This window comes from Pagrus major, chromosome 17, assembly GCF_040436345.1.
Source record: "Pagrus major chromosome 17, Pma_NU_1.0".
Lineage (NCBI taxonomy): Eukaryota > Metazoa > Chordata > Actinopteri > Spariformes > Sparidae > Pagrus > Pagrus major.
Window position 1 is genome coordinate 14,892,942 of NC_133231.1, and position 20,910 is coordinate 14,913,851.

The 20,910-nt window shown below is 41.4% G+C and overlaps 4 protein-coding genes across 4 annotated transcripts; all 4 read left to right on the plus strand.

Moving 5' to 3' along the window:
• The first annotated feature begins 1,150 nt into the window (after positions 1-1,150).
• Positions 1,151-9,142, plus strand: LOC141012009 (uncharacterized). The gene is made up of 10 exons (XM_073485388.1): positions 1,151-1,642; positions 3,597-3,782; positions 3,892-4,010; positions 5,657-5,760; positions 6,996-7,063; positions 7,198-7,344; positions 7,704-7,794; positions 7,899-8,047; positions 8,147-8,288; positions 8,389-9,142. Exons 1-10 carry the CDS (start codon positions 1,432-1,434, stop codon positions 8,555-8,557), a joined length of 1,386 nt encoding a protein of 461 aa, XP_073341489.1. The 5' UTR covers positions 1,151-1,431; the 3' UTR covers positions 8,558-9,142.
• Positions 9,143-10,229: 1,087 nt separating this feature from the next.
• Positions 10,230-15,172, plus strand: hsc70 (heat shock cognate 70). The gene is made up of 9 exons (XM_073485146.1): positions 10,230-10,340; positions 11,691-11,895; positions 12,021-12,226; positions 12,476-12,628; positions 12,867-13,422; positions 13,577-13,779; positions 13,895-14,093; positions 14,243-14,475; positions 14,645-15,172. Exons 2-9 carry the CDS (start codon positions 11,691-11,693, stop codon positions 14,837-14,839), a joined length of 1,950 nt encoding a protein of 649 aa, XP_073341247.1. The 5' UTR covers positions 10,230-10,340; the 3' UTR covers positions 14,840-15,172.
• Positions 15,173-15,841: 669 nt separating this feature from the next.
• LOC141012686 (chymotrypsin-like protease CTRL-1) lies at positions 15,842-18,149 on the plus strand. The gene is made up of 7 exons (XM_073486222.1): positions 15,842-15,991; positions 16,196-16,299; positions 16,407-16,486; positions 16,580-16,661; positions 16,790-16,970; positions 17,161-17,291; positions 17,765-18,149. Exons 1-7 carry the CDS (start codon positions 15,940-15,942, stop codon positions 17,924-17,926), a joined length of 792 nt encoding a protein of 263 aa, XP_073342323.1. The 5' UTR covers positions 15,842-15,939; the 3' UTR covers positions 17,927-18,149.
• Positions 18,150-18,584: 435 nt separating this feature from the next.
• Positions 18,585-20,683, plus strand: LOC141012685 (chemerin-like receptor 2). The gene is made up of 2 exons (XM_073486220.1): positions 18,585-18,593; positions 19,034-20,683. Exon 2 carries the CDS (start codon positions 19,057-19,059, stop codon positions 20,086-20,088), a length of 1,032 nt encoding a protein of 343 aa, XP_073342321.1. The 5' UTR covers positions 18,585-18,593; positions 19,034-19,056; the 3' UTR covers positions 20,089-20,683.
• Positions 20,684-20,910: the final 227 nt, after the last annotated feature.

Below are 20,910 nucleotides of genomic sequence, written 5' to 3' on the forward strand. Positions count from 1 at the left end.
GAGTTCAACAAAAGGCTTGCCTGTGCTGCCAACGGTGTTTATAAAAAGAACCCAAAAGTCATACTTGAGTAAAGGTAAAGACGTTTGAATATTACTTTGGTAAAATTGAAAGTCACCCATATGAATAGTAGTTGAGTAAAATTCTTAAAGTAGCTTATATTAACTGTGCATAAGTACCAAAAGTGTTTCTGGCAATAAATATACTGAAATTATACATTTATTTAAAAGTATCTATACTGTATACTATGGGTCGACTGATTATCAGCCTCTATTATCAGATCTGATATTCGACCATGTTTTTCTGATTATTGGAATCATTACTATTTTAAATCAGATTGCAGATAAAATAATTAAAATTATAATTTAATTATTAATTAAAATTAATAATGATTGAAATGTAGTGATAAAGTATCAGACAATATGTGTATATACATATTTTTGCTTTGCACACTATTTTTCTTGGTTTCCTTATTTATTCATTCAAACATGCCCACACAGAAGGGTGGATTAGCTAAAAGGATTTTTTTAAAACTTTTAAAAGAAAGGACATGAAACGAGGATAATACAAATAAATATATGAACAATAACATAAAGAATTAAATAGAGAAAAATAGAACCGACTAAAAAATCAGACAGAGGGGTGTATATATATATATACACCAATGTAGACAATATTAGACAGAGATTTCATGGTCAAAGGTTTCAAAATGCTAATACTAAACTAAATTACATTTTTTGTTTTTCATTGAATTATGTGATTTAAGTTGTGAGTTTAGTTTTAAAAGTAAAGGTGAAAAAATAGGCAGAGATGGGGAAAAGTTCTGTGTGGAGTTGATGACATATATCAAGTGTGCAATCATCTGGAAAATGAGACTCTAGGGTCAGCTACAAGGAGAAGAAGGAAGTAGGTCTAGCATTAACATGTTTCTGGAGTTTAATTTAAAAAATAATTACACCATTACTATGAATTGTGTCTCCCTGTCAGGTGGATGTGTTTCCATCCCACGCTGAAGTGGTCACACTGGGAAACTTGTGGTGGCTGGTGCTGTAAAATGAAACCACTAGGTGGAGTGAGACGTGCTCACAAAACCAATGTGAACTTTAGCCCTGAAGTCGGGACTCCACCTGGAATGTGGGCCAAACTCGGATCTCAAGGTGCAGTCATATGACTCCCAGATGGCTGAATGAGAGGCAACAAGGCTGCAAATGGTTGCCTAAAACCTTCATGAAAAGTTCTGTGTGTGATCGATTGGACCCTGTTGGGAGGAACCGGCCGTGGCTGTCCTGTTTCACCCCAGCTCGCTCACACGGGGAGATGGGAAGCGACGGGAGCGGTCGTCTGTAGGAAGATGACAGTTGTCTGTCTGGTAGAGCTCTGTGGAAGCTCTCCTTCACCTGTGCGCCGTGTGAGCGTCACTACTGCAGCCACAGATGGAAGATCTGAAGACCGGGAGTCCACGGCAGGCAGCGGGACAAGAGGCGAAGTCAGCGGGCGGGCACCAATCGGATGTCCGCTTCCAGAGGAGAGTAGCGGCGGTGTGCTCTCCTGCTGTGGCCGCCGCACGCCTCACCTTACCTGGGGTGATGGACGCTGAGGGGAGGGTCGACGAGTCAAGACTGAGGATGCACATATTCAAAAACGGTATCTATCTATCTATCTATCTATCTATCTATCTATCTATCTATCTATCTTAATTCTCTAGATGAACATTAGGCTACTAATCACATGCTCTGCACCTGCATACTTGCAATTTTTTTAGTGATTGTACTGAATATGTAAAAAGCTTGACCTCACACGGCATCACTGTGTCACAATTAATATTATGCATGAAACAATGTTCAGCTCAGTTTTCAACTAATGATTACGAGGTCACAACAGGCCAAGCACAAACCTTAAATCCCATAATGCCACTTTAGGAATAAAAAGTCTTTGCTAATCCAGTGAAATTCATGATTGAAAGATTATTCCTGCATTTTGGTGTTAATACAGTAGGCCGATTGAACAGTTTAGTGTATGACGATGTACTGTAAGCGGTTTTTCACACTGAACATTGTCCTAACAAGCTTTGTTATTCTAAACCAAACATAAAAGACCAGGGTTGCTACTGTGTTGACTATTTTTCATTGTTGTTTAATCTGTCAGTAAGTTGATAAGTCTATACAATGGCAGAAAATGGTGAGGAAAAATGCCTCAAATGTTGTTTTGTCAGATACACTAAATCAAAAAATGTTCACATTTAAGAAGCTGGAATCAGAGAAGTGTGACCTTTGAAATCACTCAAACCAACAAATCAATTATCAAAACAGTTGCAGATTAATTACCTCCCCACGTTTGTTGGTTTGTAAACAAGATAACACAAAAACTGCTGAATGAATTTCCACAAAATCTGGACGGAGGATGGGTCTCGGCCCAGAATAGACCCCATTAACTTTCAGTGCGTATCTGAATAAAGGGACGGATCGAGGAATTTCGCTTTTCGACATTTTTGTTTGGTAATAATTCATGGATCTTGATGAAAAAAAACAGGCATATATAGCTGTCTGGTATCTGATTGAGTACAATTTGATGCAGATAAAGGGGACTGTTAGGCCTTGGCGGAGGTATACACTCTACTGAGTGCCACTTGAGTTCAGTAGATTACACTAATTGATTCATTGTTGCAGCTCTATGAAAGCCTGAAAGGATCACAGAAGGCCATTTCTGTTCCATTTATTCTAAATGTATCAAATGTGTCTAATTGCATGAAAGTTCTTGATGTAAATAACAATTTTCATTACGTTTTGATAATTAATAAGTGGCTTTTGTGTCTCAAAACATAAAGCTTTGCATGCAGTGTTTTGCTGGTGCAGTAAATAATCCAAGAAGGATTTTTATTATCAGATGTGTCCAGATGCAATAAAGAACTTTGAAGAATCCTGGAGCATAATAGGAAGTCAAGTGATGCTTTTCTTCAGGACATGAGCCACAGTCAACCCATTCTCTAAAATCTATCATTTCACTGCACATGGGACCCCCTCGAGCAAAGAACTCCAGCATGACTATTGTGATTAAACAACAGATATATTTTAGTTGGTAAGAGAATGAAATCACATGAGACTCAACAGTCCGACAGAAATATTCAGTGAAGTGTGTGAACTTTAGAAATGAAGATCGGAGGTAGGTCCAGTACATTGATATGTTCAAACAGCCCCATACACACAGTTCTCAGCAGGACAATCTACAGTGAGGAGTTGAGGTTAAAACATCACATTCAATCTTCCGTCTATGAGCGGGAATGTGGAAACTCACCGTTCTTTTCGCGGGCCTTTGACCCTTATGCACATTCCATCCCTACAAACATGGAGACCAAAGATTAAAGAATCTGCAGAGCAAAACATTACGTAAGTCATCTCAAATCCCCGCCTCAGATCCCCTACAGTGAAAGCAGGGTAAAGTTCACCAAATTATGGATCAGTGATTGTTTCTTAAGATTCACTCTTTTCTCAGCTGCAGAGCTTTTATTCTTGCATGTCTGTTCAGGCTCTGGTGAGTCGGACTGGTGAGTGAGTTATGATGATTGCTGTAAATGATCAAAACATTTTCAATCCCTTTCCAGGTGGCGTGTCTCCTTCTGAGCGTGGCCTGGTGTGGCGTTTCCTGTTTGGCATGTACCCGTGCAGCTCAACAGCCTTAGAGCGTTCTTTGCTGCAGGAGCAGTTGATCGTGCGTTACCGGGTCATGAAGAGAAAGTGGCAGCTGTTTCTTCCCTCAGCTGTGCGGATGCACCTTAACGGCACTGATGGTAAAAACCCAAACATGCACCAACTGTGTCACAATGAAGGAAGTCATATTTCACTGCTTTGACTGCTCTGCTTTGTCTCTGTAAAACATCTTATGACCACATGATCCAGCTGAGTTGGTGGCAGCAGTCAGGTACTTTGACCAGAGGCAGGTACAGGCCCAGCAGCAAACCCAGGATCAGTCAGAGGAGGTCAGAGACAGACTGGCTTTCTTGGAGCTGCAGGCACAGGTTAGATGAGTTAAAACATTCAAATCTTTATTTTTTTTGTTATCTTTTGTATTTCATATGTAATTCTGTTTTTCTATTAAACATATTTGAGTATTTAAGATTTCTGTACTTCCAATAAAGGTCCAGTGTGGAGGATTTAAGGCGATCTCTTGGTAGAATAAGATTCAGAATTATGTTTTCATTAGTGAATAATAACCTGAAGAGTCATTGTAGTGTTGTCATTACCTTAGAATGAGCCCTTTTTTATCTACAGGCCCCCCTCCCATGGAGTTCACCATTGGGGCTTTTCCACTGGCACAGAGTCAAACCACGCCGCGCTGATTTGCATTTCCTTTGCCAGTTTTACCGCGGTGCACAGGGTCGACCCTCTCACCCTGCCTCCAACCCGTGACGACTCCCTTCTCCCCCTCAAACAACTGTGTGTGGGGAGACTTTAACTCATGTCAATGCAGGAAACCTGAGAGAAAGGCGTTAAAGTCTCTGTGTTCAGCTCTCAGTAATTTTGTAGCATCTTATCGAATCTTTGTGATTTGAAGACCCAGTAGAAGTACAAGCGTCCCTGCTCGTACTTCCAGATATCTGCTGTATTTTACTGTTTCACCGTGTTTGCCTTCAGCTGCTTCAGAAGTCAATAAAGGTCATATTGATAACATTTTAATGTAGACAAATCCTTTTTAAGAATAATATATTATCAGAGCTTGTAGAAAGGTGTGGAATAAAATGATCTCTTTTCCTTAAAACACTTCATTATGATTGTGAGTTAATCATTTTAAAAATATTCCAGCTTCTAACAAGGTTTGTGAGCCAACAGTATAACGCCGTTATTATCACGTGGTATCCGCATCTCATCAGCAATCACCAGTCTTAGTAGTTGCCAGCATCAAATAATGACCAAATAACAGAGGACTTTTATTGTGACGATTTTTTTGGAAATTAAACATGTTTGTTACTGAAAGTGAACAAGACGAGTACATCATCAGTTAAGACAAACCTTCAAGGGCCGGGCTGACGGGCTGAGCCAAACAGAGTCAAACCGAGCCAGCATGTGTATGGAAAAGCATCACATGTTGCACCGGCATGTTTTCACAGTAACCCAGAATGAACAAACCAAACAGTGGCTCTCAAGAGGACCTTTCATGTTTTCTGTGTGTTTAGTGACCACCGTAGGGGGAGGGTGAGAAGACAGTTGTTTACAAACTGCAACCACACCTCTTAATCCTACACACTGGAGCTTTAAATATATTTTCTTTGGCTTTGTTTGGCAGAAGACAAAAGGTCAACTGTCAACTTAAAGTGGGAGGGGCGAGGCATGTTTCAGGAAATTACACAACAGGATCTAATGACGTTAAGCAAACAGTCAATCATGTATTTACAGATGGTATCATTTCACCTCTTTGTGCTAACTGAAGTGTTTAGCAATCCTGTCTGGAGACTGGAGATAACTGTGCACTGAGGAACAGCTTATAGCTTGTTTTCATGCAGATAGTGACACTTAACAGAATGATTCTCTCAACAAACTGCTGACACTTGTTTACAGCCATTATTATTCCCATTCAAAGTGCATGACAATGACTTCACGAAAGCGGTTAACACTGGTATCACAAATGTGTCTGTCTCATCGTCACATTTCCGTCCTGTTCCTGCAGATACTGTTTGAGCGGGTCACATTTGACCAAAGGGAGCTGCGGGAAGCCACACGAATCGTTGACAAGGATGTTCCACGGACTAACAGAGACCTGAGCTATTACCAGTGAGTGAGTGTGAGCCGTAAGATAGGAGTTTGTGGGAGTAAAAAAATAATCCAAACATTTAGCTTCAAGCTGCTAAAAGGGATCATTTGTTACATTAAACAAAAAGGGATCCAAAAACAAGACACCAGGAAGCAGGCAGGTAGATGAACAAAAGGAGAGCTTTAATAACAAAGCTGTAGTCCAAGCACAAAATCCAAAAATCCAAAATGCAGTTACAAGAGGAAGTTGACAACAAGCTAGCAGAGGAAGCAAGCAGGAGCAAATCCAATTAAGATGTACAAAAAATACAAAAACTAAAACAAGTACAAACCAAAGAAGCACTGGGAACACAAGGAGACACAGGACTAACGTGTGGAAACAGAACAGACAAACTGTCCAAGAGCAAGAGGAAAAACACAGGGTTAACTAGACAGGGACTAGTTAACAAATGAAACACAGGTGAACAGGAAAAAGGCGGGAAAAGCAAAAAGGGAAGAAGTGAAAAGCAAAACATGACACTACAAAATAAAACAGGACATAACTAAACCAAAAAGTCAAATCATGACATCATTGACTTGCTGCTCACCACAGTTGACCCTGAAAACAAAAAACAATATAGACTGTGAAAATTTTAATTTCATGTGAATAACTCTTAGAGCTGCCATCGCTGTTTGAAAAGACTAATGGCCAGCTGTTAACAGGGTATCAGCACTTTCTACCTTCTAACAGGAAGACATATTGTTTTATTTTAAGATTATTAAGCTGTGAGTGGCTCAGGAAAAATTTAAAAAAGTGGTATGGGCTCAGAATTTAAGTAAACACAGGAGGAAAGAAACAGACCAAACTTGATTTGGAGCCACTCACATAAATTATTTGTCTCCTGCACCTCAGGGCTCCAGAACCAGCAGGACTGCCTCTCCCAAATACAATCATGTTGCAACGATACCAAAATAATACACAGAGGGAGCTTTATTTGAAATGGTTCGAAAGCTTGAAAGAAACATCTGCAAATTTGTATCACAATCATAACTACTTAAAACTGCTAACTGCTGTAAGTATATTTAAATCCATTTATGTACATTTAGTTAAAATTATTCTTTGTTTAAATAAATTTGGATTATTTTCCAAATGAAAAAAACTACATTTCATTGCTACCTGCCATTACAACATGAGTGCAGAAGCAAAAACCTCCGCACATCAATTAAGTTTCTGCTGAAGTGTTTATTCTGTTTACTAATAACTGATTTGTCTGCAGGGGTGAAGGTTCAGGCAATCTGTTGGTGTTGAGAGACATCCTCATCACTTATGCTGCTTTTCATCCAGGTAATCAACAAGAATGAGGCCTCCTCAGGTTTACTGACACTGATTTGATCAGACAACACTAAAGGGTTTAGTGTTGTGCTGTTAAACACACTAACCGTTTATCTGTGCACCTCTTTTCCCGACTGTCGATCCAGAGGTCAGTTATGCCCAAGGAATGAATGACCTGTGCAGCCGGTTCCTGGAGGTTCTTGACTCTGAGGTCGACACTTTCTGGAGTTTCTCCTGCTACATGGAGAAATTCTCCAAGGACTTCAGGGCTGATGGTCTGCACAGAAAAATAGGTGGGATTAGCACAAAGAAATGCAACTTTATGCATAATAAATGTCATGTCTCCAAGATGTGCATGCTGTGAAAAGAGCTTTGTTCCTAAATGTAATTGCAAAACAGATTTGGGACCTCTGGTGGTGGAAAAATGGTACTGAAAACCAGAGCAACAATCACATCAACTGTAGCATTATGTAGTTTTAGGATGGGCATAGGAGGTCTGGCAACACTGGGCCAAAACTGGACAGAAACAGTCCTTTAAGTTATTTGGAATACTGCTTCGTGACAGATTCCATTGCAAGAAAGCAAAGTCTGTTAATTAGTTTTGATTCTGATGTGTGAGCATATAAAAAGAGTTGTGTTTATTGTCCTTTAGAGTTGGAGGCCGCCCTGTTGAAGGAACTGGACCCTCAACTTTATGCTCATTTGGTCACAGACAGCATGGAGAGCTTCACCTTCTGCCACAGGTAGATCTTCTTGGATCTATCGTACCATTCTGTATTTCTGTTCTCTATATCTGGTTCCTATTCCACAAGCTCATTATGTTTGCATGTGTTGTCGCTCCTTTAAGGTGGCTGCTGCTGGGTTTCCAGAGGGAGTTTGAACACAGTGACGCATTACGTTTGTTCGAGATCCTGAGTTGTGACCACCTGGAGCTTATCTCCCAACAAGTAGACCGAGCCCGTTATCAGGAGAGGCTGGCACAAAAATACAGCACAGGTGAAACCCAGATCTCAAGTTGGCAGAATAAATAAGGCTGAGTGTGTTGAATGTCCGACTTCAATTGAGTGATACGTCTTTGCCTTGTGATGTTCGCAGAGGACACCTCGGAGTCAACGCTGCAGGCCATCAACACTGACTTCACCTTTGAGCTCTTCATCTGCGCGGCCATCCTGTTAGAGAACAGAGAGGCTCTGCTGCGGTGCAGAGACGATGTCCAACTCATCCAGTTTACGAGCAGGTTCGTCTGGTTGCTTAGACGTGAAAATGTCGTCACAAAAAAAGGGATTGTGTGTCTGATAATGAATGAGCTGGTTAAACCTTTTATGCTTTTGGTGCAGCCTTCAGGGAACACTGGACCTGAACAGCACGCTGAAGAAAGCAGAGCGACATCTGTACAACTACTGCAAACGCTGTGCTTGGGACTACATGAACGGACACTGCAGAGAACACAAGAGCAAAGAAGTGGACTTTCTTTATCAACTCCGCAGTTTACTTGTTTTAAAGTGATAGCTACGATTTAAATACGTGACGTCAAAGACTTTTATGAAACTGTAAAATTGTAATAGGGGATTTATAATCCCTCTCTTTATTTATCTTATTTCTGAGGGAAACACACTGGTGAACTGATGGCTGCTTACCTTAAGTTTGATCTGTTATTGCTGTTAATTATAAATGTATAGTATTTATTGTATGAAAGTTGACCAACACCAACTGTGATTAGTTTTGGTTGCTCTCCTTGACCTTCATGCATATGAGAATAGACAAGATTTCAAGGCTTTGTGTTCTGCGTTATGCAATATTCAGTCGTTGGAAGGAAACAACAACTTGACAGGCGTGCGTCAATACTGAGATCTGGTGTGTCGCAACAGGTGGTGTCTGTAACAAACTGTGGTGATATTTAATGCCAGATGGCCTATGTGTCAGAGAGGCCTATGTAACAGGAATAGATGGCCACGTTTTTTAGGTCTGGCAGAGGGACCATGCAGTAAGGGGAAGGAAAACTACTGCACAGTGTAGTCAAACAGAGAATGAAAATCATATACGATACAAGTAATATAAAAATGAATACCTCAATAAAACTACTGAAGATTATTTATGACGTGGCGTTGGTAATATTCATGTTTAGTTTTAACTTTTAGGTTTTGTTCATGCTTTGAATGAAATATTCTTTTTACTGACAAGTGCCTGCAGGTAACAGATAAACCAGGATAAAAACAAAAAAAAAGGCAAAGGCAAAGCACTGAATTTGAAATGTAGGAATGCACATGAATAAAGTTCCCACAGAAAAACACAAAAACAGCACACAACTTTGTGCAGTTAATTTCCCCAATAGTAACATGTATTTATACATACAGCAGATATACTGCACAGACCATCAGTTTAAATGGCAAATTGACTGCATTTATATCTGCTTTACTGTTTCTGTCATTCACCCATCCACACACTCACACACCGATGGTGTCGCAGCCGCCCATCGAGAGCAACTTGGGGTTTAGAGTCTCACTTAATGATATGACGATATGTGGAAAGGTGGAGCGAGGGATCAACCCTGCAAATATAGAACAACCTGAGCCCAAGCCAGCTTGTAAAACACATCACTGCTACAGCTCCTATACTTTATTGCAGCCTTTAAAACCAGGAAAAGACATCACTGTATAACGACATCCAAAATCTAAGATGATATATAGTTTCATATCACAATAACGATATAATATCAACATATTGCCCAGCCCTCCCTGAGATTTGAGGCTTTTTTCAAACGTGTTTAAGTGCACACTTACTGTCTATGACTACGTGATTCCTGAAGTTTAAGAACATCCAGAGATTTTCAAAATGGTTAAAAGTATGTTGAAAGTTCACCTGTTAATACTGTGTTCTTGTCCCAGCAGCGTATGTTAATAGAGCATGTGAACAACATTAGCCATGTTAACGTAAAAACAGGGCAACGCTCACATGATAATGAACCATGTTTGGTTAAGGTGCCAAGTCACCGGCCTATCAGATGACATTTTAAATTTTACTGTAGGGCTGCAGAGGTAACAACAAGCTTTCTTTCAAGGAAATCCAGTCAGTGAGCAGAAATGGGTCTCGAACTTTCCTTGTCGGAGTCACCTGACACTCTGATGGGCTCTCCCTGCACAGCGTGCTCTATATACACTGGGGAGCAGAGACACTCGCCCTCTTAGTCCGCCTGCCTGGAGAGGGAAAGGAGTTCTGGAGAGGAGTGTTGTGTGCTAGGCACAACTTTAACTCAGTAAACTCTCAAGCCTTGAACATCTGACGACACAAGGTAACCCCTTCTATAGGAGCATTGCACTCAGCCTGGCTTCAAAGTCTGTCTTGCTTGCTGCTTTAAAAGCCTAACTGCCAAATGTGAGAGGTATTCCCACATAATGAGGCTTGCATGATTTCTGTCAAACTGTGGCATGACAAGCTGAGGCAGAATCCCTACGAGAAAACCACAGTTCAGTGACTGTCCAGGAAATAAAATGTCTCTTCGGATGATTTTAATGATACATTTTCATGTCACAACAGCATCATTTGGATCTAATCTCGCCCCTCCAGGAAACTAGTGAATTATATTAACTATAAGGTTTGGCTATGACAGGACACATGTCCAAAAATCACGTTCCAACTTATTTTTTTGGAACTGCACATGGCAGTTTTCCGTTGTGGGCCGAGGACAGGCAGTGAAGCAACAGCACAGTGTCAGCATTTTCTGTTCCATGTTACACAACTGGATAACAAGTGATAATTCAATAGTCTGCAGCTGAAGCTTTTCTGGTACATTCCTGCACCCAGTAGGCAAACAGATGGAAAAATAAATCATCTTAAAACGTTCAACTTAAAGCAGTTTTATGCTCTGTTATTTGGTGTAATATTTAATTGTGTGTTTGTGATGCCTCTTTCTGCCTCAGTCTGCTGTTCTTTTCAGACCACAGCCCCATTCAACAATAGGCTTTTGTTGAGTTCTTCACTAATCAAATACCCTTGTTCCTACACCTCTAAGCTGTAGTTTTCAGTGCATTTTGGGTTTTTTTAAGGCCCCTGTTTGAATACGAACCACACAGGCTTGCCTACTAGTCATTGATAAATGATATCTAAATTTTTAGCCACCTTCCATTCATTGCCATGTAGATAGGCTCATACTTATTATAGTAACTGTAAACTATTTGGAGACAGCTGTCGGAAAAAAAGACACACTGATCACTATTTCAGGATCAGTACATCACATTTCACCAGCCGGACTGAGACACTTTAGTGTTATGTTGCTGAGGGAGTGGTGGAGAGAGAAGCAGTGTGGAGAGGGAGTTAAAGAGCACTATGACATCGTCCGGTCATTTGGTCTCATGTGTCAAACGGTGGTTAAAACCACTACGCCACGAATGCCACTTTACCAATGGCTGAGCCTCACGTGGCCATGCATGCATTTGGACTCTACCACAGTAGGTATAGGTGGGTGTACGTATATATAGTATGTAGATGCATACACATTGTAAGTGCAAAACTATTCCAATCAAAACCATTAGAATGAATATACATCTTTTATGCTGATGAATACATGCACCAATCTAAGATTACTGTCCAGAAAAGGGCTACAGTTACTAACACGTCACTTTTATTTTTATTTGTACCTAAGATGTCTAAAGGACCAGCTGTAGGCATTGATCTGGGCACCACATATTCCTGTGTGGGCATCTTCCAGCATGGCAAAGTGGAGATCATTGCCAATGACCAAGGAAACAGGACCACGCCCAGCTATGTGGCCTTCACAGACAGTGAGAGACTGATTGGAGATGCTGCCAAGAACCAGGTGGCCATGAACCCATCCAACACCGTATTTGGTGAGGACTACAACACCCAGAATACAACAGGCTCAATAACAGTGATCCACAAACATTTTGAAGAGGACAACTCAACACTGTTTAATTGTATATACACCTTACTGTTTCTTTTAAATCTCCTTCAGATGCTAAGCGTCTGATTGGCCGTAGGTTTGACGATGCTGTGGTGCAGTCAGACATGAAGCACTGGCCCTTCAAGGTTGTGAATGACGCATCCAAACCCAAGGTGGAGGTTGAATACAAGGGTGAGATCAAGACTTTCTTCCCTGAGGAGATTTCCTCGATGGTCCTCACAAAGATGAAGGAGATCTCTGAGGCTTATCTTGGCAAGGTAGATGTTATGAAGAGTATAAGAAGATGCTCGCAATGTAACAGAATGTTCAATTTTATGTATCTATTTTCTCCACCTTTTAAACCCTATTTAAACACAATCAGAATCAAAGTAAGCTTTTTCTTCTTCCTCAAAAGACTTTGTAAGACAAGGTCTCTGTAAGGGTGTTGCAGCTTTAACCACAATGTCTCATTTTTGCAATGTAAAACACACAAATGCTGTGTATTGACCCGAGGTCTTATCTTACAGCCCGTGAACAATGCAGTTGTCACAGTTCCTGCTTACTTCAATGACTCCCAGCGTCAAGCCACCAAAGATGCTGGAACCATTTCTGGGCTTAATGTTCTGCGCATCATCAACGAGCCTACTGCTGCAGCCATTGCTTATGGCCTGGACAAGAAGGTTACTTACTAAGAAAATGCAAATCTCAAAGGTCCACTTTGTAAGATAGTGGATTTTAAGTTTCATTCCCAACTCGTCAAATACTGATGCTTTGAGTGTATGTAGTTGATGACCTTGGAAACCCAAAGCGTCGTTTATTTGACGAGTCCAGAATGAGATTCAACAATTAACTTTCTTACAAATCAAACCTTCAGCCAAATTTCATGTTCCCATTAGTAACACTTACCATTCATTTTAGGTTGGCTGTGAACGTAACGTCCTCATCTTTGACCTTGGAGGTGGTACTTTCGACGTGTCGATCCTGACTATTGAGGATGGCATCTTTGAAGTCAAGTCCACAGCCGGTGATACTCACTTGGGTGGTGAAGACTTTGACAACCGCATGGTCAACCACTTCATTGCTGAGTTCAAGCGCAAGTTCAAAAAGGAAATCACAAACAACAAGCGTGCCGTGCGTCGTCTGCGCACAGCCTGCGAGCGTGCCAAGCGCACACTCTCCAGCAGCACCCAGGCCAGCATTGAGATCGATTCACTCTATGAGGGAGCCGATTTCTACACTTCCATCACCAGGGCCCGTTTTGAGGAGCTCAATGCGGACCTGTTCCGTGGAACCCTCGAGCCTGTGGAGAAATCCCTGAGGGATGCCAAGATGGACAAATCCCAGATCCATGACATTGTCCTGGTGGGTGGTTCAACACGTATCCCCAAGATTCAAAAGCTGCTGCAGGACTTCTTCAATGGCCGTGATCTCAACAAGAGCATCAACCCTGATGAGGCTGTGGCCTATGGTGCAGGTGGGTATCTCTACAGTATTTAAGTTTTTGCTTGTTTCCTTGTTATATTACTGTTTTAGTAGAAAAGCTAAAGAGCTCAAAAGGGACTCTGTGTTTATTCAAAATGTCTCTTGTAATCATGGCATTAGTTTGACCATTTGGAAACCCTTCACAGCTGTGCAGGCAGCCATCTTGGCTGGTGATAAGTCTGAGAATGTGCAGGACCTGCTCCTGCTGGATGTCACACCCCTGTCCCTGGGAATAGAGACTGCTGGAGGAGTAATGACTGTCCTTATCAAAAGGAACACCACCATCCCCACCAAGCAAACCCAGACTTTTACCACCTATTCAGACAACCAACCTGGTGTGCTCATTCAGGTAAAGCAACCCTTCAAGTAAAGGAGAGTAAAGGGAGTAAACAGTTCACTCCCCATTGTCCCTGTGTATTGCAATTATTCCTGAAAGTGTTACTGATTTGAGTAATTGTTTTCAGGTTTATGAAGGTGAGAGAGCCATGACCAAGGACAATAACATCCTGGGCAAGTTTGAGCTGACTGGTATTCCACCTGCTCCCAGAGGTGTCCCTCAGATCGAGGTGACCTTTGACATTGATGCCAATGGCATTCTCAACGTATCTGCAGTGGACAAAAGCACTGGAAAGGAGAACAAGATCACCATCACCAATGACAAAGGTAGATGACTATGTCAAATACTTCTTCATCAGGATTATTTAAAGGCTAATGTAGCTCAAGAGCTGAAAGAATGCTGTACATGAACAGAGAGAACAAACAAATAAATATTGCACAGGAAGTACACAGCTTTGTATTTGATCCTCCCATAGGGCGTTTGAGCAAGGAGGACATTGAGAAGATGGTGCAGGAGGCAGAGCAGTTCAGAGTTGAGGATGAGGCCCAGAGAGACAAGGTCACAGCCAAGAACTCCCTTGAGTCTCTGGCCTTCAACATGAAGAGCACTGTGGAGGACGAGAAGCTCCAAGACAAGATCAGCCCTGAGGACAAAAAGGCCATCGTAGACAAGTGCAACGAAGTCATTTCCTGGCTGGACAGGAACCAGGTAAAGATCCAGTGACATAACTATGAGTTTTGATAAAAGACAGAGGTTCCCCTTTGGCTCATTGTGAAATCAGACAGGAAGCCCTCGTATGTTCAAATCATGCAAACAATGTGAAGCAACTTCGCCACTTCTCTGTTAAAATGAAGTATTTGTACTTTCTTTTACCCAGACGGCAGAGAAGGATGAGTATGAGCACCAGCAGAAGGAACTAGAGAAGGTGTGCAACCCCATCATCTCCAAGCTATACCAGGGTGGTATGCCTGGAGGGATGCCAGGAGGGATGCCTGGAGGGATGCCTGGAGGAATGCCTGGTGGGGCTGGAGGCGGCTCCTCCTCTGGGCCAACTATCGAGGAGGTCGACTGAACAATCTGCTGACAGTTTATCCCAACATAGTGTTTACTTACTCTCTAAAAGCTATTAACTTTTACAAATCCAATAAACAATAGATCACAGGCTTATTAAATTCATGCTGTTTGCTAAAAATTTCAACATTTCAACATTTAACACATTTAAGCAACTAAATCTGACACTAGCACACAGTTAAAATATTCACCAACATAAGACATTATTAGAGTCTGTTTGTTGCCTTCATTATTTACCTCTCCAGTGATGATTTGCATGAAGGACGAAAAGTTGTATCTTTATATCTGTGATTTCAAAGCATTAAACCAATAAAGACCACCGATGGGATTCTGATTTGCACGTGCACTGTGTGTTTCTTGTTATTTTTTAATAATGCTATATTTCTCCAAGGTCATACACAGTGTATTCATTAGTGCATTAAATCGTTTTGCACACTCAACTTGTATCTGAAACTTGTAGATAAAATTGGTTCCTGTCAACAAACAAGGTTCTGATCTGTATCTCTTTCCTGTAGTTATGCTCGTCTTACACACAGGAAAAGGTGTCAAAAAAAAACCACGTTAGAAAGGTTGCTTCGGTTTCTGGCAAATATTATCTTTAAAAATTAGAATTCATCAACACTATTTCCTCATTCTTCTTTCTGCTAATGTGTGATGTTTGTAAGGTGTGAAACAAGCTGACATGTGAAACTGTTCAGTGCAGTTTTTTTTTTTTTCAGAGTGCAGTGATGTTGCTACTTACCAATGGAATAATTACGCAACAATTTGTTTGCTAAAAGCCATGACGTACGGGCACATGGACAGGACAAACACAAGCATAAGACTAGGTCGCTGAATGTTTCAGTTATAAGTAATTTCTTATCACCAGATGTTCTCTTCCCAGACCTTCACATCCATTGGTGTGTGTGTGTGTGTGTGTGTGTGTGTGTGTGTGTGTGTGTGTGTGTGTGTGTGTGTGTGTGTGTGTGTGGGTGGGTGGGTGGGGGGTACCTGCAGTATCGAGTGCTATACATGGCACTCAGGGGCAAGTGTTGTGAATACACATATAAAAGCTGGTTTTGCACACAGCTGAGACTCGAGGACGTGAATCACAATTGAGACATGGCCATGTTCTTGCTTGTCAGCTGTTTTGCCCTTGTGGCCTCTGCGCTGGGTGAGTGTCTGGTGGTTTACCTGCAGATGACACATTTACCTGTATGAAATGTTTTCTGTGACAGTGTGGTAGCGACTGAAATTAACTGACGATTGAAGAAAAACGATTGTTAACACAGTGATTCACAGTAGCTGACACTTCCTGGTATGTATGCCAAAGCTTGGGACAGGCAGATCATTTTTCGATTGTGTGTTTGGGCCTCAGGGTGCGGATCACCTGCGATCAGGCCCCAAGTGAGCGGATACAACAAGATTGTAAACGGGGAGACTGCTGTGTCTGGGTCCTGGCCCTGGCAGGTGTCGCTTCAGGTAGCCTAAGTAATACACCCTCCACACCCACTGGAGTTTTGCTATAATCTCAACCCCTTGAGTAATTCAGATGAAAAAATGACATTACTACATCTTCTCACTCTTAGGATTATAGTGGATTCCACTTCTGTGGAGGATCACTGATCAACCAGTACTGGGTTGTCACTGCTGCTCACTGCCGTGTGTCGTAAGTCATTTTAACATGTCAAACGTCCACATGAGAAAAATCCTAACTTTGCCATCTCTGTAATCACTCCTCTGTCTGTTTTATTCTCTCCAGTGCTGGTAACCACCGTGTTATCCTGGGAGAACATGATCGTCAGTACAACAGTGAGCAAATTCAGGTCAAGTCAATTTCCAGGGTAAGCGACACCATAACGCAGAACGGCTTTCCTTACATTATAAAATGTCATCCTTTACCTAAATTAGTCACTTCCTGGGTATAATGGGATTGTATTTTCTTATAATTTACATTCACCTTTCCATCCAGGCCATCTCTCACCCCTACTACAACTCCCAGAACTTCAACAATGACATCACCCTTCTGAAGCTGTCTTCCCCAGTGCAGATGAACAGCCGTGTGTCTCCTGTGTGCCTGGCCTCCTCCAGCACCAGCATCCCCTCTGGAACCAAATGTGTCACCACTGGGTGGGGCAGAACTGGCCAAACCTGTGAGTGAGCGGCTGCTTTTTAAGCCTTTAATGCAAAGTACATTTACAAACCCACATAAATGAAATAGTAATGGAATAAACACTTCCATTTCCACAAAGGAAACATATAAACGTGCCATAACTGTCTACGATACCTTCAAAAGGACAGATTTATTTGTGCAGCTCACCTCCACTTCCTCCTCATTCTCAGCAAGCCCCCGCTTCCTCCAGCAGACTGCCCTGCCCCTGCTCAGCCCGACTCAGTGCAAGCAGTACTGGGGTTATAACAGAATCACCGATGCCATGATCTGTGCTGGTGCTTCTGGAGTGTCCTCCTGTCAGGTAATGACCATTTTAAAGCCTGAAATACAGATCTGTAAGAAAAATAAGTGATGCTGCAAAGCAACGATCAGCTGAAAGTCAGCGATCAACTAAATGTTCGTGATGAATAATTCAATTTGATACATTTACATATGAGATTAGTTAATGATTAACCAATCATATACAAATATTTGTAAATTACAATTTATTGGTAACAATATATTCATAAAATGTTAAGGGAATATCAACAAATGTTGTTTTGAACATTATCAAATAATATACACACATGATATCCAAATACAGAAACATAAAAGCAGTCTTTATTGTCTGAGTAATTTAATTTTTGATTAAGCAAATAAACAGCTAGTAACACATATCACCAGCCCACATCCTGTCTGAACAGAACACCAAGTCCCCTCGAAGCATCACTATCAAGTATTTTCAAGGGCTATGTTCTTAAAAGTCGATAAGAAAACATACTTGTCTCATTTTAGGGTGACTCTGGTGGTCCTCTGGTCTGTGAGAGGAGTGGAGTGTGGTACCTCACGGGTATTGTGTCCTGGGGCACGTCTAACTGCAACGTGCGAGCCCCTGCCGTGTACGCCCGTGTGTCCTACCTGCGCAGCTGGATCGACCAGACTGTTGCTTCCAACTAATGTGCAAACACACAAAATCTGCAATATGCATGTGCTTTTCCCTCCCCACACTTCATCACCCTGCTCCTCACTGTGATCAACAACTGATTCTCTTCAGCATCAATATCAGCTGTCACAAGGAGGGTACTATTTCTTTTGACTCTGAATGCGTAGCAATCACTCAGTGTACTGCTGTGTTTGGTGGATTTGTGAGAAATCAAGCATAAAACATAACTCCCAAAAACATGTGTGATACATTTTTTTTTTTTTACATTCATGCGTGGCCGGAGTGTGACAGTGTGAGTGTGTAGTGTTTGTGTGTAGGAGGGCTGTGTGTGGTTGTGCGGATGGGGTGAACTGTGCAGCATAAATCAAGCACTGTTAGATAAAGATCAAGACATGTTTGAGGGAAATTCCATTTCATAGAGTAGAAGAAAAAATCAGGTAATCACATGGGGTTTAAAATAATAATACAATATCATTAAAATATACATAAACATAAGAGCCCTGCAATTGATTCAGCTGCAGAAATTTTAATATCACAAAGCTTTCATAAAGGCAGCAGAAGTACACTCTCATTGGCAGCTGCATGAACTGAGAAGGAGGAGTAATTAGACAGAGAACAAGAAAAGGCAGAACCTAATAGAGATCAACTTAGACTCTCCCTACACCAGAAATTTGAGCACTGGTAAGATACTTTAAACATATAATTGCATTGCTTTAAAACTGCATTAACAGAAAGTCGGCCTACCATCATTTCTTGCTAAACTGATCCTAAATAGATATGCATAAAGCTTCATTTGAATGCAAAGGTAATATTTTCTGATCATAACAGAAATTGAGTGAAATGTGTGGAAAAAGTCATCTTGTGATTTCATAGAAAATATTCTGACTACTTCATCTCATCAGTCTTGTACTAAAGTGGGAGCTAATTGTATAGGACATGTGCCGGGGCAGGAGCATCCTAAATACTATGTGAAAAACTACAAAAACTCATACAGTTCATTAAAATGTGATCATTTACATGATGAAAATTACATGTAAATTCTGTTTTCTCGGTGCATCTTACAGAATGTGTTGAAGTTATTAATGTCTGTAGTGACACAGCTCTCTCGTTTTTTTCATTAGACAATAAACCGCTGCAGGTCAGGATGGATGAGAAGTACTTGTATTGGGTCACCCTGGTCATCTACTGTGTGACTTTTGTTGTTGGGATTCTGGGCAACGGTCTGGTCATCTACGTGACAGGTTTCAGGATGAAGAGAACAGTCAACTCAGTTTGGTTTCTCAACTTGGCTCTGGCTGACTTCCTCTTTCTGGTCTTCCTGATTTTTACGATCGTTTCTTACACTCGCGGACACCAATGGCCTTTTGGACTAATCATGTGCAAGCTCAACAGTTTTGTCAGCGTTGTCAACATGTTTGCCAGTATCTTTCTTCTGACAGCCATAAGTCTGGACCGTTGCCTGTCAATCTGGGTGGTGGTGTGGGCACAAAACAAGCGCACCGCCCGCAAAGCTCAGCTCATAAGTGCTGTCATCTGGGTGACTGCCGTGGTCTGCAGCACCCCATATGCCACTTTTCGTGACCTTCTGGAGAGTAATGACCACATTTACTGTAGTTACACTCGTTCAATGACAGCTGAACAACATTTGACTCTCACCATTTTTCGCTTTGTTGTGGGCTTCGTCATCCCATTCCTGGTAATATTTTTCTGTTATGTGGCCATAGGTGTTCGTGCAGGGCGCCTGCAAAGGACCAGGAAACAAAAACCTCGCAGAATCATTTTCTCAATCATTCTGGCATTCTTCATCTGCTGGTTGCCCTTCCATGTGTTTCAGTTTATACAATTAACTGCTGGCAGTGACGAATATCTCAGGAAAGTTCTTCATATTGGAGGTCCTCTGACTGGGGGCCTGGCCTTTATGAACAGCTGCCTGAACCCCATTCTCTACGTTTTCATGTGTGATGAATTCCAGAAGAAGCTCAGGCAGTCCATATGCCATGTCCTAGAAAGTGCCCTGGCAGAGGACCACTTGTCATTCATGTCCTCTCGCTCCTTGTCCTCACACCTTTCCCGGATTTCTCGGAAGTCTGAGTCTTCCACACCTCTGGAGAGGAAAGACACAGCCATTTCCTTCACAGAATGCAAAATGGGCCTCACTGGGAGAGACAGTGATTAAGAGTCTGTCCATGTGTTTTAAAACCAAACTTGTCGTCAACAGTCAGAAAAGTACTGGACAAATGGACAGGACAGTGCATCCATACATATAATGAAATACCAGAATATTATGTTTTTTATGTGACAGCGCCAACTCACAAACAGGTGTTTCACTTATAGCTGACGAGACAACACCAACTGATACTTGTCGCACCTGTTATAACTTCCATATATTTCTTACCTTTACCTATAGTTTGATGACATATCTCCCAATATGTTCTAGGTCTAACCAGGCAGAATAACTGAAAACACCTGTGTGGGAATTATGCAGCTTTAAGATGTAAATAGCCTTTAAGTTTCTTTGTATAACAATGCATGTGAAAAATGTCATGTGAATTATTTTGTACCATCTAACTGTCGTGTTATACTGATATGGAATTGCCTGTAATTCATTTGAAAAAAAAAAAAAAGACCAGTTTAATGTTTATGCTTTGAAGCTCATAATGCTCCATGCAATTAACCCAAGGTTATTGTGATGTGTCCATAGCAGCATCCATGATACAGTCACATAAGACTGAGCTTTAATAACTGTGCTGTATGCATTTCAATACGGTGAATAAAAACATGCTGTTGATGAGCTGTGGTCTTCGTTCTGCATGACATACGTGAGTACACATTACCAGAAGGTGTTTTATCTGATGGATGCGGATACCACAATGAAAAACAATTGACTTTCTCTTGACTTTCTCTTTCTCTAGGTGCTGTATCGTAGGCAACTGAGCCGAAATGTCTTCAAGAAACTGAATCAAGTCCAGTTGCCTACGATACAGCACCGAGATTTACC

Excerpts from the sequence above, each read along its gene's own strand:
- LOC141012009 (XM_073485388.1), top strand. The coding sequence starts at position 1,432 with ATGGAAGATCTGAAGACCGGGAGTCCACGGCAGGCAGCGGGACAAGAG. Across the intron at positions 7,795-7,898 it reads AGCTTCACCTTCTGCCACAG|GTGGCTGCTGCTGGGTTTCC; the intron begins GTAGATCTTCTT and ends CGCTCCTTTAAG. Across the intron at positions 8,289-8,388 it reads CTCATCCAGTTTACGAGCAG|CCTTCAGGGAACACTGGACC; the intron begins GTTCGTCTGGTT and ends CTTTTGGTGCAG.
- hsc70 (XM_073485146.1), top strand. The coding sequence starts at position 11,691 with ATGTCTAAAGGACCAGCTGTAGGCATTGATCTGGGCACCACATATTCC. Across the intron at positions 13,780-13,894 it reads AACCTGGTGTGCTCATTCAG|GTTTATGAAGGTGAGAGAGC; the intron begins GTAAAGCAACCC and ends AATTGTTTTCAG. Across the intron at positions 14,476-14,644 it reads CCTGGCTGGACAGGAACCAG|ACGGCAGAGAAGGATGAGTA; the intron begins GTAAAGATCCAG and ends TCTTTTACCCAG.
- LOC141012685 (XM_073486220.1), top strand. The coding sequence starts at position 19,057 with ATGGATGAGAAGTACTTGTATTGGGTCACCCTGGTCATCTACTGTGTG.
- LOC141012686 (XM_073486222.1), top strand. The coding sequence starts at position 15,940 with ATGGCCATGTTCTTGCTTGTCAGCTGTTTTGCCCTTGTGGCCTCTGCG. Across the intron at positions 16,662-16,789 it reads AGGTCAAGTCAATTTCCAGG|GCCATCTCTCACCCCTACTA; the intron begins GTAAGCGACACC and ends CTTTCCATCCAG. Across the intron at positions 17,292-17,764 it reads CTGGAGTGTCCTCCTGTCAG|GGTGACTCTGGTGGTCCTCT; the intron begins GTAATGACCATT and ends GTCTCATTTTAG.